Genomic DNA, 17,771 nt, shown 5'->3' on the forward strand with positions numbered 1-17,771 from the left:
CTCTTACATGGGAGACGCCACTTGCAGAGACAAGCGCACATTTTATTATAAATATAATATGAGTATAATATTGTTGAAAGTTCATATAAATATGTAGCTATTAAGCAGCTGGTACTGGTTTCCCCATACTTGTGGTCCACAAATCTGAAAATAAATAATATGATTAATAATATTATTTATTTTGCAAAATGCTACTGTACACTTTGACTGCAATGGCTCGAATGACTTTAAACCAACTGAGTTCACTCGTACATGAACTCAATATCCCAATCGAACCGACCTTACTATAAATAACCAAACACGTGTTAACTATAAACAACAACTTTACATGTTCGCTTTTGTACAACTTTGATAAATACATAACATGCCACCAAATAAAATATTGTTGATGTACAGTTTATGAGTTGGCTTCAGGTATTAAGTAACTATAACCTTGGACAACATGCAACCAAATAAAATATTGTTTATACAGAGTTTATGAGTTACTTCTTGTTGGTTGTTCTTGACTTCAGGTATAGAGACACTTATAATCTTGGACAACATACCACCAAATAAAATATTGTTTATATAGAGTTTATGAGTTACTTCTTGTCGGTTGTTCTTGACTTCAGGTATAAAGACAACTATTACCTTGGACAACAAGCCACCAAATAAAAGATTGTTTATCTAGAGCTTATGCGTTACTTCTTGTTGGTTGTTCTTGGCTTCAGGTATAAAAACAACTATTACCTTGGACAACATGCCACCAAATAAAAGATTGTTTAAATAGAGTTTATAAGTAACTTCTTGTTGGTTGTTCTTGGCTTCAGGTATAAAGTAAGTATAAACTTGGACAACTTGCCACCAAATAAAATATTGTTAATTTGGGTTTATGAGTTACTTCTTGTCGGTTTTTCTTGGCTTCATGTATAAAGTAAGTATAAACTTGGACAACATGCCACCAAATAAAATATTGTTAATTTGGGTTAATGAGTTACTTCTTGTCGGTTTTTCTTGGCTTCAGGTATAAAGACAACTATAACCTTGGAAAACATGCCACCAAATAAAAGATTGTTTATCTAGAGCTTATAAGTTACTTCTTGTTGGTTGTTCTTGGCTTCAGTTATAAAGTAAGTATAAACTTGGACAACATGCCACCAAATGAAATATTGTTAATAAAGAGTGTATAAGATACTTCTTGTCGGTTGTTCTTGACTTCAGTTTATAAAGTAACTATAACCTTGGACAACATGCCACCAAATGAAATATTGTTTATATAGAGTTTATGAGTTACTTCTTGTTGGTTGTTCTTAACTTCAGGTTACTTCTTGTAGGTTTTTCTTGGCTTCAGGTATAAAGACAACTATTACCTTGGACAACATGCCACCAAATAAAAGATTGTTTATCTAGAGCTTATGAGTAACTTCTTGCTGGTTGTTCTTGGCTTCAGGTATAAAGAAAACTTTTACCTTGGACAACAAGCCACCAAATAAAAGATTGTTAATATAGAGCTTATGAGTAACTTCTTGCTGGTTGTTTTTGGCTTCAGGTATAAAGACAACTTTTACCTTGGACAACAAGCCACCAAATAAAAGATTGTTAATATAGAGCTTATGAGTTACTTCTTGCTGGTTGTTCTTGGCTTCAGGTATAAAGACAACTTTTACCTTGGACAACAAGCCACCAAATAAAAGATTGTTAATATAGAGCTTATGAGTTACTTCTTGCTGGTTGTTCTTGGCTTCAGGTATAAAGACACTTATAATCTTGGACAACATGCCACCAAATAAAAGATTGTTTATCTAGAGTCTATGAGTTACTCCTTGTCGGTTGTTCTTGGCTTCAGGTATAAAGACAACTATTACCTTGGACAACATGCCACCAAATAAAAGATTGTTTATATAGAGCTTATGAGTTACTTCTTGTTGGTTGTTCTGGGATTCAGGTATAAAGTAACTATAACCTTGGACAACATGCCACTAAATAAAATATTGTTAATATAGAGTTTATGAGTTACTTCTTGCTGGTTGTTCTTGGCTTAATGTATAAAGACACTTATAATCTTGGACAACATGCCACCAAATAAAAGATTGTTTATCTAGAGCTTATGAGTTACTTCTTGTTGGTTGTTCTTGGCTCCGGGTATAAAGACAACTATAACCTTGGACAATATGCCACCAAATAAAAGATTGTTTATCTAGAGCTTATGAGTTACTTCTTGTTGGTTGTTCTTGGCTCCAGGTATAAAGACAACTATAATCTTGGACAACATGCCACCAAATAAAAGATTGTTTATCTAGAGCTTATGAGTTACTTCTTGTTGGTTGTTCTTGGCTTCAGGTATAAAGACAACTATTACCTTGGACAACAAGCCACCAAATAAAAGATTGATAATATAGAGCTTATGAGTTGCTTCTTGCTGGTTGTTCTTGGCTTAATGTATAAAGACACTTATAATCTTGGACAACATGCCACCAAATTAAAGATTGTTTATCTAGAGTCTATGAGTTACTTCTTGCCGGTTGTTCTTGGCTTCAGGTATAAAGACACCTATTACCTTGGACAACATGCCACCAAATAAAAGATTGTTTATATAGAGCTTATGAGTTACTTCTTGTTGGTTGTTCTTGGCTTCAGATATAAAGTAACTATAACCTTGGACAACATGCCACTAAATAAAATATTGTTAATATAGAGTTTATGAGTTACTTTTTGTTGGTTGTTCTTGGCTTCAGGTATGAAGTAACTATAACCTTGGACAACATGATACAAAATAAAATATTGTTTGTATATGGTTTATGAATTACTTCTTGTTGGTTGTTCTTGGCTTCAGGTATAAAGACACCTATTACCTTGGACAACATGCCACCAAATAAAAGATTGTTTATATATTTATATAATTATTAATTGGTTGTTCCTGACTGTAGATGTAAAGTTTATAAGCTACTTGTTGGTTATTCTGGACTTTTGATGTTGAGTTTGTCAATTATTGTTCCTGACTTTTAACATATATTTTGTCATTTACTTGTTGATTGTTACTGACTTTTGGTATAGATTTTTTTAATTACTTGTTGATTGTTACTGACTTTTGGCATAGATTTTGTCATTTACTTGTTGATTGTTACTGACTTTTGGTATAGATTTTGTCATTTACTTGTTGATTGTTCCTGACTTTTGGTATAGATTTTGTCATTTACTTGTTGATTGTTACTGACTTTTGGTATAGATTTTGTCATTTACTTGTTGATTGTTACTGACTTTTGATATTGATTGTCAGTTTTTTGTTGATTGATCTTGACTTTTGTTACAAATAAAATTAACGGTACCAAATTTTTTTGCACCAGATGCGCATTTCGACAAAACATGTCTCTTCAGTGATGCTAGTGGCCAAAATATTTGAAATCCAAAGCTTATATAAATGATGAAGAGCTATAATCCAAAAGGTCCAAAAATTATAGCCAAATCTGTGAAGGAATCAGAGCTTTGCATGAGGGAGATACATTCCTTAATTTATAATAATTTCTATCATTTTACTTACTTGCTGATTGTCCCTGCCTTTTGATATTGATTTTGTCATTTACATGTTAATTGTTCTTGACTTTTGTCAGTGACTTGTTGATTGTTCCTTGCTTTTGATATTGATCTTGTCAGATACTTGTCGATTTTTCCTGACTTTTGATAGTGATTTTGTCATTTAATAGTTGTCTGTTTGACTTTTGACATAAATTGTGTCAGTTACTTGTTAATTGTTCTTGACTTTTGTCAGTAATTTGTTGATTGTTCTTTCCTTTTGGTATTAATTTTGTCAGTAACTTGTTGATTTTTGCTTGCTTTTGTTAGTTACTTGTTGGTTTTTGCTTTCTTTTGATATTGATTTTGTTAGTTACTTGTTGATTTTTGCTTGCTTTTGATATTGATTTTGTTAGTTACTTGTTGATTTTTGCTTGCTTTTGATATTGCTTTTGTTAGTTACTTGTTCATTGTTCCAGACTTATGACATACATTTTGTCAGTTATTTGTTCATTGTTCCAGACTTATGACATATATTTTGTCAGATACTTGATTGTTCCTGACTTGTTTTATTGATGTTGTGTGTAACTTGTTTGTTGTTCCTGAATTTTGATATTTTGAAGTAATGTTTTGATTGTTAAACAACATACTTGTATTCAAATCACAAGAGTCCTTATGCTGAAATGTCTGGCCTGCTTTACTGATTATTGACTTTATGTTGATTGTCCTAAATATAAATCTTTACTACAAGTATCACATAAACTTAACTAGAGACTCTAATGAGCCTGTGTTACTCACCTTGGTCTATGTAGATATAGGAAGATGTGGTGTGAGTGCATATTAAGCAAAGGACACTGATGGATTCATGACAAAATTGTGTTTTGGTGGTGATGGTGTTTTTGTAGATCTTACTTTACTGAATATTCTTGCTGCTTACAATAATGTCTATCTATAATGAACTTGGCTCAGTAGTTACAGTAGAAAAATTTACAAAAATTACAAAATATATGAAAATTGTTTAAAATTTACTATAAAGGGCAATAACTCCTTAAGGGGTCAATTGACCATTTTGTTCATGTTGACTTATTTGTAGGTCTTACTTTGCTGTACATTATTACTGTTTACAGTTTATCTCTATCTACAATATTATTGAAGATAATAACCAAAAGCTGCAAAATTTTGTTAAAATTACCAGTTATGGAGCAGCAAGCCTACAAAAGGTTGTCTGATTCATCTGAAAATTTCAGGGCAGATAAATCTTGACCTGATAAACAATATTAACATGTCAATTTTTTTCTCTTAATGCCTTGGTTTTAGTGATATAAGCCAAAATCTACATTTGTCTCAGTAGTTTCAGAAAAAAAGATTTTTGTAAAAGCTAACAAAAAATTTACGTAAAATTGATAACAATTGAATATAAAGGGCAATAACTCCTTAAAGGGTCAACTAGCCATTTTGATTATGTTGACTTATTTGTAGATCTTATTTTGCTGAACATTATTGCTCTTGAAAGCTTATTTCTATCTATAATAATATTCAAAATAATGACCAAAAAACTGCAAAATTTCCTTAAAATTACCAATTCAGGGGCAGCAACCCAACAACAGGTTGTCCAATTCATCTGAAAATTTCAGGGCAGATAAATCTTGACCTGATAAACAATTGTATCATGTCAAATTTGTTCTTTATACTTTGGTTTCATACATATATGCCAAAATCTACATTTTACCCCTATGTTCTATTTTTAGCCCTCGTGGTCATCTTGGTTGGTTGGTCGGGTCACCTGACACAAAGTGACATTTTTTAAACCAGTTACCCCAATGATGATTGTTGCCAAGTTTGGTTAAATTTGTCCAGTAGTTCCAGAGGAGAAGATTTTTGTAATGACGGAAGACAGACAACAGACGACTGACGCCAAGTGATGAGAAAAGCTCACTTAGCCCTTCGGGCCAGGTCAGCTTAAAAGTTAAAATGATTCAAAAAGTAAAGATTAGATAACCAAGCCTGAAATATGTGTAAATCAATACTGTCATTACATGCATTAAATACAAGTTGACCTTTTGCTTATAGTTTCTAAGAAACAAATTGAACCCGAAAACTTAACATTGACCAATGAACAATGAAAATGAGGTCAAGGTCAGATGAACCATGCCAATAAGACATTTACACCTTAAATCAATCAATGCATTAAATATAGTTTACCTACTTCATATAATTAAAGTTTTTAAGAAACAAACTAGCACCACATCTTCCGATATCTATAAACCATTTAAACTTAACATTAACCAATGAACAATGAAAATGAGGTCAATGTACACCTTGCAATCATTCCATACACCTATTGCTTATAGTTTATGAAAAACAGACCAAAAGTCTAAACTTTACACTGAGCAATGAACTGCAAAATATTATGTCAAGGTAAAATAAAACATACCAGACTGAAATGAATATCATTAAATATTTTCATACTCCAAATATAGTTGACATATTGCATATAGTATTAAAAAACAGAACAAAACACAAAAACTTAATTATAACACCTGCCAGATGGACATACCATCATTCTATACACCAAATAAAGTACACTTATTGCTTATAGTATCTAATATATGGACTTGACCACATGAACTTAACCTTATTTAATTATCCATGAAATGAGGTTGGGTCAGATGAAAACTGTCTGACAGGCATGAGGACCTTACAATATATGCACATACTAAATATATATATCCTTATATACTCATAATAAGAGAGAAATTGACATTACAAAAATCTTAACCTTTTTTTTACAAAAAGCCATTGAACCATGAAAATAAGGTCAAGGACAAAGCACTTATGACCAATGAAAACTTCATAGCATAAGGCATCTATATACAAATTATGAAACATCTTCTGAAATATTAAAGTTTTCAGTAGTGAGTCAACACAGCCGCCCCCAAACAGATCTCTATCCCCATTTTGAGCTTACTACAACAGAAGTCGCAGGCTAAAAAACAATTATCCCTATTAAATTAGTGTTAATATATGTAAAATACGCTAGGAAGCACACATGGAATGTGAATGATTAAATACTGTAGTAAAATGAAATATTGTAATGCCACATATCTGAATATTTATTATTCTATCAATACATATCATACACTAGCTTTGAACACAATAAGGTAATATCACAGGTTTAAATTTTTTTTCAGTTCTCTTCACAATTATAAGAGGGAGCGGGATTAGGAGGGGTCCTGATCCTGAAATTCTGGGCTTAAAAACATGAAATCCTGAGGAAATTTGAAAAAAGAATTCCTGAATCCCCAAAGAGTCAATCCTGAAATACCAAGCTTAGGAAAACCCCATCCCATGGTCCCAATAAAGGTACTATCACCCCTCTTATATGTAAAACATATTAGTTTTAAAATGAATTCATCAAAATGTGTTTGATGTAACTGCTGTACAGTGTGATTTAGAGTGAATTCTATACAACAAAATATCATTTCTTGTCTATAATAACTTAAATGTAGTTCATCACATGTCTAAATCTGGTATGGTCATTCTTTGAACTTCCATTCCTGTCGACACATCGGACACAGTTGATTAACCTGCTGGGAGTTTAACCATTTCATAATACAATGGATATGGAAACAGTGGGAACATTCTCCCCAAACTGAAATTGAAAAAGTTAAATATGAATTAGTTATTACAGAAATAATAAGAGCTTAATAATTCCTCATAAATTCTTTTTGTACCAAACAATATCATGAGTAGAAATATTTAAAGTTTACATAACTTAGAATGCTTCAAAATACTTAGAATGGTCTACCCAAGGAATTGATTACCTAATCATATAATAAACTGTGTTTGGGAAAACCGTTTGGAACTTTGTATGTTTAAACGTTTTTGATTAAGCAATCCCTGACATTCCTGATGAGGATTTGGGAAAAACGTTTGGAACTTAGAATATTTTAACTTTTTTGATTAAGCAATCCCTGATGAGGATTTGTACTCAAAATGCACCCCTGGCATACAAAATTTTGAGTCTGGTATCTATGATGATTTAATTATACAGTGCCATTCATGTCTCAAAGTTGTTTATATTTCTACTAGTTTCTACTAGTTTCAATAGCATAAGATTGTCTCAAATAGTTTTTTTTTCATTTTCTCTATGTGAATGTTGTGTTTATATTAAAACATATAATGCAATAAAAAATATGGTAAGCTGTTGCTAAATACAATTAAAGGCCAGTACTAGTATTTTTTTTTCTGTTAAACATATAATTTGTTTGACTAATATGCATGAGTTAAGTTTGGCGTCCATTATCACTATACCATTATAGATATTTGTTTAGGGGCCAGCAAAAGGACGCCTCCGGGTGAGGGAGTTTCTCCCTGCATTGAAAACCTATTGGTGACCTTCTGCTGTTGTCAGATCTATCGTGGGGTTGTTGTCTCTTTGACACATTCCTCATTTCCATTCTCAATTTTATCCATCTACTAACGCTGAAATTTTTTTCTTTCAATCAAAATACTTGTAATGTAACACATTAAAAGTTCATATAAATTACTAAACAGGTGTCAGACCATCAATTAAAAGTCCCTATCTGTTCAACCAAATTTTGCAATTTTTACAGCTTTCTATTTTTTTTTTACCTTAAATTTAACTTCATAGAAACCAGGTACATCCTGAATTGTACATGTATCAGCTTTCTACTTGCCAATTTTCAACATACCTTTAAAATTATATAAGAAGGAAGAGGGTTTCCAAATAGAGGAACCACTTAAAATAACCCCCTAGAAATCTTAAATTAGTATACTATGGAGTGCATTAATCTTCAATGTTGAATGCAAACTCATAGACAAGTAAATTTTGGCTCAAAATGGTCTTAATTATATATTTCTCTTTCACCAAAAGTTTCATATCTGCCAATTTGTTGGTTAGTTTAAGTAAACAATGACACCAAATGCACTTTCTTGTCTTAGTAGGCCTACTTTCACATACATTCTAAATATAGGGAGTAATTGCTGGTCTGACACCGAAACATGTGTTTCTGGAATAACCCTCTTCATGTAAGCTTGACATCAAATGGTCATAAACATAGCAACCTAAATGGTTTCAGGTTAACTTTATCCAGGGAGTGAAGTTTTCTTCCCAACTTTTGTAAACATAACACCTAGCAATGCACTTCAGTTGATCCTTATTTTCATATATATGTATCACTAATTTACCTAAGGGACAGTCATCTCCAGGTAGCTTGCAGTCTGGACAACAACCATCAAAAGCCATCCTACATATTCCACAATTCTCATCATTAGCAACCCATCTCCATGTAGCCACAGCTGTCCAACTATCAATAAATACATATGATCTTGATTTTTTTAAAAACATTTTTTTGTTTATTCCTACAGGGCTCTGACCACAATTATTTTTCCCATTGGTTGCAATGGATTTTTTGGTAAAAGTCTAATTGAATTAAAAAATTTGCACTGCATCATCATGAAAACTTTAAACTGTTATATGTCCCAGGGCAATCCATCAGTGCTTTTTCTTTTAAGAGCCATATTAACATGCCAATGGTAGGATTTGAATCTTGAATATATGGTGAAGGCTAATTTTTACCCTACTTTCATTTCGGCCATATCACTACTTTTACTTTCAACAACAAAGTTTCTCCACATGTTTTACTTATTTAAATATATATGGAACTGACATGACTGAAAGGACCACTTAAATAGTCAACATTTCAAAGAAAACAGTAGTCAGAATACTTAAGAAAAAATACCCCATATAATAATTGGAAACTGTATTCCACATTTAATTCTATATAGACCACAAACAAAGGGAATGTATTGTGGTTTGAAGCCACATTTGTATGTTGTGGGTTGAATATGATTGGTTTATGGCTTCTTTATCTCATTATTAACAGTTTAAAAAGGTTTAATTTATAAAACTTAAGCCAATAAGGGGGATTTGTTAACAAAATTGTTTGGGTTATAGTAATAATCAGAGCTTTTTCTTTATGATATGTTATCCTGATGCAAATTTAAGAATGCTACAAGTATACAAAAGGGGGGGGGAATAAAAGAACAACCACTATTGGTCTAGGCTTGATAGTTATCTCATTGGCAATCATACCACTTCTCCTTATTTTTAATATATGTATGAATATTAACAGTTTGGAATATGTCAATAATAGAAATCTGACAGCAACCATTTAAGATAATATAATACAACAATCATGATAATAGTCAACCCACATATATATATATATATTTAATATTTTTTTTTATTCTACTTGGTATTCAGATTAAATTTTTTACCAAAAAAATCATAAATACTTACCCTGAGAGTTAACAGTCAAATGAAGCAGAATCAAGTATGAAAAAGAAATAAAATAAACATGATATAACATTTAGGTTGTATAACATACACAATTGATACATTTATAAAGCTGATTACAGTTTCTGTCTCTTTAGAATTTGAAGCTTTTGAAATATAAATAGACAAAATCATGAAAATGAATTGCAATAATTATAACTTCCATCAAGCCATGGAAGTTAAAACACTTGAACAAAAATATATTCCTTCAAACTGAATATGTATTTATCAAAGTTGTACAAAATGGAACATGTAGAATGTTGTTTGTTGACATGTGTTTGATTTATTATAGTAAGGTCGGTTCGATTGGGATATTGAGATCATGCATGATTGAAGTCGGGTGGTTTAAAGTCATTCAAGCCATTGCAGTCAAAGTGCACAGTAGCATTTTGCCAAATAAATAATATTATCAATTGTATTATTTATTTTCAGATTTGAAAACCACAAGTATGGGGAAACCAGTACAAGCTGCTTAAAACCTGTAAATTGATATGAACTTTCCACAATATCATAATATATTAATTAATAAAATGTCCGTTTGTCTTTGCAAGTGGCGACTCCCATGTAAGAGTTTGAGGTTATTTGATTAACATTTTATATTCGCTTGAGTTTACGAATTAGAATTTAAACCTGCTTCCTTAAACTAGCAGGGAGACTTGTACCTATTCAAAATTTTACAAGCATCTCTATATATTCTTATTTACATCTACATATACATGATATACATGTACTGTAATTCAATTTGCCCCCCCCCCCCCTTTTTTTTTCTCTTACAGAAATATAGCCCCCTCAGTTTGGATTAGTTTCAGGATTTAGATTGATTTCTTTTTTCAATTTTAATGTAATGGTTATTTCATTTTCAATTTAAGTTAAAATTATTAGTTCAGTTCTTAAAACTGAAGAAAAAAAACCAACCCTTTTATTCTCACATATATATATATGTCGTTGTACATGTTATAACTTGTATAATGCAAAAATACAAGTTATAACATGTACAAAAGTACCTCATACATGTTATAACCTGTACAAAATATTGCTTAAAAATGGTTTTAACTTGTACAAAATTTAAAATAAATCTTTATGAAGTAAAATAGATATAGGAAGATGTGGTGTGAGTGCCAATGAGACAACTCTCCATCCAAATAAAAATTAAAAAATTAAACCATTATAGGTTAAAGTACGGCCTTCAACACGGAGCCTTGGCTAAAATATACATTTAAATTTACCAATGCATAAAGAACAACAATGAATAGGCCACAAAGTGTCTTTTTCTGTAAAGGACAATGATCACAAAATTTCAGAAATATATGTTTCATGACTTATGTTGGCAAAATGTGTTTTCATGTAATTGTATGTTTCATGCAGTCCATCATGGCTTAAATAAGTGTGAAACTATTTACTAAAAGCTTGCATTCCTCAATGACAATTATAATTAGATACTAGTAACTAAATTCTTCCAAAAAGTTTAAGAACGAATATATATATATATCTTTTTGAAAAAATGAATAAGCTTAATATAGGTTTTTGGAATACTCATGGCTTAAATAGTCACAAAATTAAAGAATGTAGATTTTGTTACTTATGTAAATAGTTTTGAGATAGTTGGTTTTGTTGAAACTTTAGTATCTGACTCGCCTGGAAATCTCCCAGATTTTTCTATGCCTTTACTGTAAAACCTATTAAAGGCAAAAGAAAGGGAAGGGCATCAGGTGGTATAGCAGTATACTGCAAACCACATATCAGAAAGGGAGTAAAAGAGATAAAAAGATCAAAATTTTCAATTTGGTTAAAGCTGGATAAGCAAATGCTTGGACTATCTTATACAGTTTATTGTTTTTGTTATATAATACCATATATGAATAAAGATGATTCAGAATTGATATTTACACAGCTTCAAAATGAAATCATGCAGTTTAAACATCAAGGAGAAATTCTAATATGTGGTGACTTTAATGCCCCAACAGGAGGACTGCAGGACTACATTCAAAATGATGATGGAAATGAAAATTTCATAGACTGTCCTGTCCTTATTAATTACTCCCCTGATATTCCCTTAGTAAGACGTCAAATGGATAGAGAAAAAAAACATACATGGCACTCTTCTTGTGTCCCTTTGTAAAGATTTACAGTTGAGACTTCTTAATGGGAGATTTCTAGGGGATTCCTTAGGATTTTTTACTTTTTATAATTCTAATGGCCAAAGCACAGTTGATTATATGTTTAACAACACCTAATTTATTCTATTGTGTACAGCATTTTATTGTTAGATCTAGATCTCCAGTGGAATTGTCTGACCACTGTTTATTATCTGTATGCTTTAAATCATGTACTCAAAGAGAGACAACTCTTGAGTCTCTTCCTGATGTTGGTAAATTTCAAGCAGCTGACTAAAGTATTTTTGTGTGTTTCCAGTTCCACTGGAAACACACAAAAAAATGACCCCCTCTTAGTAATATTATGAGTGTTCATAGTTAATACAAACATGAGGATTAAATGTTTGGAAAATTGTTCTGACGGACAGAATGACAAACTAGTGATCACTAGTGAATGCAAACTTGTTTGACATAAACAACGTTTCCCCAACTATATACTAGAATCATTAAGAAAATAATTAATCATTCTATAAAAAATGTATATGACCCCTTTTCTTAGAATTTAAACATTATTAATAAATTATATGTGATTTGTGTTACGTAATGTAACCAGTATACAGTGTCTGCGAAAATAGAAGTACGTTGCACTATTTTGTGCATATGCCTGATATGGATTTAATTTTTTTTGAAATTACATTGTTTCCCAGGGAAATTGTTTCTCAGGGAAATAAATTGACGAGAACTTTAGTCAGCTGCAAATTTCAATGGGAACATTCCATGTCAGACAATTATCATGATGCTTTATTGCATAAAGAGTCTGTAAATGATATATTAGATCTAATGAACAAAATTGATGATGAAAACTGTGATGATATTGATTTTCTTGTCTCATCAGTTAATAAAATTTATGTAAATGCAGCATCAGAAACTTTAAATAGTATTGAAAAAGAAAAGTTCTTGTCCATCTAATAAGAGAAAAAGAGCTAAACCAAAAAAAGCATGGATGTCCAATGATTGTCTTTTGCTGAGGAAAGAAGTAAGGTCTCCTGGTAAAAGACTCCAAAAGGATAAAAATAATGCTAACCTTTGCCAAACATATTCTAATTGTGTAAAACATTATAATAAATTTAAACAAAAAAAAAGAGCTTAAAAGCAGAGTTTTATAGGACGTTTATTAGTAAATAATTTATAATAAATTATTATTCCATTGTCACTTCCCGTTTTCATTTCATTTCGTTTAAAAATTGAAAGTAAACGTGATCTACAGTCTACAGTCATTAGAATCGTCACATTAAGTATAGATGCAGATCCTTCTATCCAATATTAAAGAAATTAATAAAAATGTATTTTCAAGGATAAAAATGATTGTGAAGTGAAAAAGTCGTTACAAGTTCATTTGTGCAGTGGTTTAAAAAATAGAGGTACCCAACTTTTGTTGATCAGGGGTGTGCCTTGAAAATAACTGAAGTGAAGTTGTGAACCATATTACCAGATCCCTTTTCTTATCTTCATATATTAGCATCACATCAGTCAATTCATTCAATATCGCCAATAACTGCCTACATTAGCAATCCTAAAGTCTTCAAAGATCCTAGACTAGTCCTTGAAGGACTTGGACATATATGTATAGCTAGTTTGATAAACATCCTAGACCCCTTGCTATTTAAAAAAAAAAAGGCTGATTTTTATCACGCGCAAAAGTGACTAAAGCCCTCAAAATCCTAGCTGAAACCCTGAGTAAATTGAATAGCCTAGAACACAAAGACTCTAAGTCCTTTTGGAAATCTATTAACAATCTAAAAACTAACAATGACTAACCACCAACAGGCACCCAGTCTATTATCAAAGCAGGAATGGGTAGAACATTACAAATCCTTATTAAACACTGTTTCAGAACTTAATTTTCCTGATGATCTTGAGACATTAAAAGACAATCATTGCTCTCTGGATTACCCATTTACTTGTAATGAAGTTAAAAAGGGTATCACTAGACTTAAATCTGGTAAGTCTGGTGGTCCTGATTTGATATTGAATGAGTTTATTAAATGTAGTTCCTCATCCATGATACTAGTTATAGTAAAACTTTTTTAATAAAATACTACAATGTGGAAAATTTCCAAAATCATGCAATCTGTCATATATTTCTTCAATTTTTAAATCAGGTGATCTAAGTGATTGCAATAACTATAGAGGTATATATATGTGTCTCTAGCTGTTTAGGTAAACTATTTACTTCATTTCTGCAAAACAGATTAACTGTGTTCATAGAGTCTAAAGATTTGTTGAGTGCCAAGCAGGGTGGTTTTCGTGAAGGATATAGAACAAATGACCATATATTCATAATGAAAACTTTAATTAATAAATATTTAAATAAGTGTAAGAAAAATCTTTACATTTGTTTTGTGGACTTTAAAAAGGCATTCGACAGTGTTGTAAGAAAGGCATTACTACATAAATTGCTCAAAAAGGGAATACTGTGAAAGTACTTTAATTCGTGGGTATCAATTTTCGTGGTTTGAGGAAAATTTACATGTTCGTGGGTTTTTAAATTCGTGGATTTTAGTTTTGTAAAAATTAAAAAAAAAAAAAATTAAAGCCAGGTTACAAATAGTCTGGATTGAGGAAATTGCAAAGTAAACATTGATACGTGGAAATCGTAGTGATAACACTAATTAACCCATGATAAAGTGATCAACAGATTAAAGACCATTGAAGGTGTTAATTAGGCCATAAACATGTCACCTAAAGAAAACAGTAACATAAACAAATGCTATAAACGTATCTTGAATTGTCAAATAATTCTTATCAAAATCAAACCCAGCATGAAAATATAATTTCCCATATGTACGAGAACTACAAGGATATAAAATGCACACTTTATCATATTAGCATATCAATACTGGAAATCTGACTTTCATCGAACAAAAATATTTTTGAGAGAAGTAAAAGATCAAAAGTTGTACAGTTTAGGTATTAAAGATTAAATGGGTATAATCATGCATGCGGTTGTAGTTCTATGACTGCTATTAAAGTATTCTCAGATTTGGCGTTATTCAATATATTCTCTAGATCATATCATTAATCAAACCTACCGATGGGGATCTTCCCACGTCTTGATTTGCTCAATGGCTTTTTTATTTCGTTGGACACTTAAATTCGTGGATAAAGTCATCCACGAAAACCACGAAAATTGGTACCCCACGAATAAAAGTACTTTCACAGTAGGTGGGAAATTTTATGACTTGTTAAAACATATGTATAGTAATACATTATATTGCTGTAAAACAGATGGCTTTATTAGTGAATCATTCCATGCTAATTTAGGGGTGAAACAGGGGGACAGTCTTAGCCCCACCCTTTTTAATATTTTTGTTGATGACATAGATTCCTATTTCAACCCCGTTTTGTCTGATCCAGATAGTTTAAATCAAAATGTTTAACTTTAGTCATCTTCTTTATGCAGATGATTTAATCTTAATTTCAGAAACACCTAATAGCTTGCAACACTGTGTGGATGCCTTACAATCCTTTTGTATTAATTGGGGCCTAAATGTGAACACCAAGAAAACCCGAACTATGATTTTATCAAATAGTAAAAATAGATCTTTATTAGATAAACATTATTTTTACTTTGGTCCCCAACCATTAGAATCTGCTACAGAATATAAATACTTAGGTATAGTCTTCAACAATAGAGGTAAACTTAATATAGCAGCTGAAAATCTTGCTGATAAAGCACGTAAGGCATATTTCGCCTTGAAATCACAATTACCATATTCTAATTGTATTGCAGTGGAAAAATGGGTAAGACTTTTCAACTCATTAATTTCACCAATTATGACTTATGGATCTGAAATTTGGATCTCAGATTTTAATATAAATCTTGACAATGCTGATAAACTGCCATTTGAAAAGGTTCAGAATATGATTATGAAAAATGTTCTTGGTGTTCATGGTAAGGCTTCCAATTTAGCTTTACGTACAGAACTTGAGCTATATCCAGTGTGTTTTATATCATATAAACTAATGTTTAAATACTATGCTAGATTAACTGACATTGAAGTCGGAAACAACCCAAAATTTGATTTATTAAAATCTGCATTCATTGAAGATAAAAAATGTATACACAAAAGAGTTCTTGCTGGGTTCAATCATTACATAAACTAAAAAAGTTAATCAACTTTGATTCACTTCAAATATCACATAATGTGTTTGAGGACTCACTGAAATTTTTTTATAAATGCAAGATTTTGGGTCAACTTGAGAATATTAAATCTAATAATACAGGTAAACTAAGATTTTATAGTAAAATGTGCTCATCATTTGACTTGAAAGCTTACTTAAGAATTGATATTAAGAAATATGATAGATCACTGTTTATAAAAATTAGAATAAGTGCACATTCACTTGCAATTGAAACTGGGAGGTATAGCAAACCAAAAATTTTAGCAAGTGAAAGATACTGCAAACTTTGTAAAGATAAAGTGGAAGATGAAGTTCATTTTCTTTTTTATTGTCCTCTATATTAAGACCTTCGAGAGAAGTTTGATATTTTCAAAAACCTTATAATGATGATGATATTAAATCAATGATTTATTTACTTAACCCAGTAAATCTGGTTGACACCAGACAAATATGTAATTATTTAAGTCAAGCTTTTGAAGTTCAGAATAAAAATCTAATGTCAGTTGGTCTACCATAAGTATAATACTGTGTAATACTGTGCATAATCGTAGCCAGGGGGTGTCGGGACGAACCCCCCCCTTGAAAACAAATAAGCACTGTTAAAGTCAATGTTCTTTTCGAATTGTGACTGTTAAAGTCGAGTTTCTGAGTCCAACGAACACCCTCTTAGAAATTCCTGGCTACGGGCCTGCTGTGATATTATATGACTTATATATATAATAAGTACTTGAAATGTTTTCTTTATGTTGTATTTGCATAAATTGTCATTTTTAATGTGTTTGTATCTTGGAATACACATTGTATTATATGTGCTTTGTCCAATAAAATATTTGAATTTGAATTTGTAACCGTAGCCTGAGTGCCTTATTTATATTCTGAATTTTTTTTCAGGTTAAAACCGTTTTTAAGCAATATTTTGTACATGTTATAACTTGTATTTGGGCATTGTACAAATTATAACATGTACAATATTTTTGTACATGTTATAACCTGTACAAAATTGCAACTTGTACACAACATATACATGTATACAAACATTTGTACATGTGTATTAGAAAAAATTATGACTATAATCATCCTTGGCTCACATAAACCGATTATGACACTATTAAAACTGTCTAATTCTAGGGCCTTATTGGTTGCTCTGGGCATTATGCGGTATTCTGAATTAAGTATTGAAAAACTTGCTTTTTACAGTCACTTTCATGATTACAGCTTGTGTCTGTTGTCAGTCTGAGTTGTGGTGGTTGTATTATCTCCCTTATGACTGTTCAGGGAGACTTCACGATACCAGTTTATCAGTTACTGTCTTTTTGTTATCTGCATTTTAAACATGACATAAAATACGATAATTTATTAATAAAATAGATAAAGCATCCTAAGAAAACCAATTAGACATTTATATTGTATGATTGCAATATTAACATAACAATTATTTTAAAACTAAGGGATCCCGGGAAAATGGCGGCCCCCATGAAAAACATTTCCCAAACTTTCTGCAGGTTTAAAAGAAAATAGCAGAGTAAGAAATAAAGAAAAAGATTGAACTTCTTAAGCAACTTCCACTTAATTTTAATCCTTCACACATGCAACTCTTTATGGTACAGACGGATCACAGAATGCATGGAATGAGTCCGTTTTAT

The 17,771-nt window shown here is 31.2% G+C and overlaps 1 protein-coding gene across 1 annotated transcript; it reads right to left on the reverse strand.

Moving 5' to 3' along the window:
- Positions 1–6,584: 6,584 nt before the first annotated feature.
- On the reverse strand, positions 6,585–17,442 carry LOC134715586 (anaphase-promoting complex subunit 11). The gene is made up of 3 exons (XM_063577861.1): positions 17,316–17,442; positions 8,701–8,819; positions 6,585–7,141 (listed from the first exon to the last, which is right to left on the reverse strand). The coding sequence occupies exons 1-3, from the start codon at positions 17,333–17,335 to the stop codon at positions 7,026–7,028; spliced, it is 255 nt and encodes an 84-aa protein (XP_063433931.1). The 5' UTR covers positions 17,336–17,442; the 3' UTR covers positions 6,585–7,025.
- Positions 17,443–17,771: the final 329 nt, after the last annotated feature.

The sequence above is a fragment of the Mytilus trossulus genome, chromosome 4, assembly GCF_036588685.1.
Source record: "Mytilus trossulus isolate FHL-02 chromosome 4, PNRI_Mtr1.1.1.hap1, whole genome shotgun sequence".
Classification (NCBI taxonomy): domain Eukaryota; kingdom Metazoa; phylum Mollusca; class Bivalvia; order Mytilida; family Mytilidae; genus Mytilus; species Mytilus trossulus.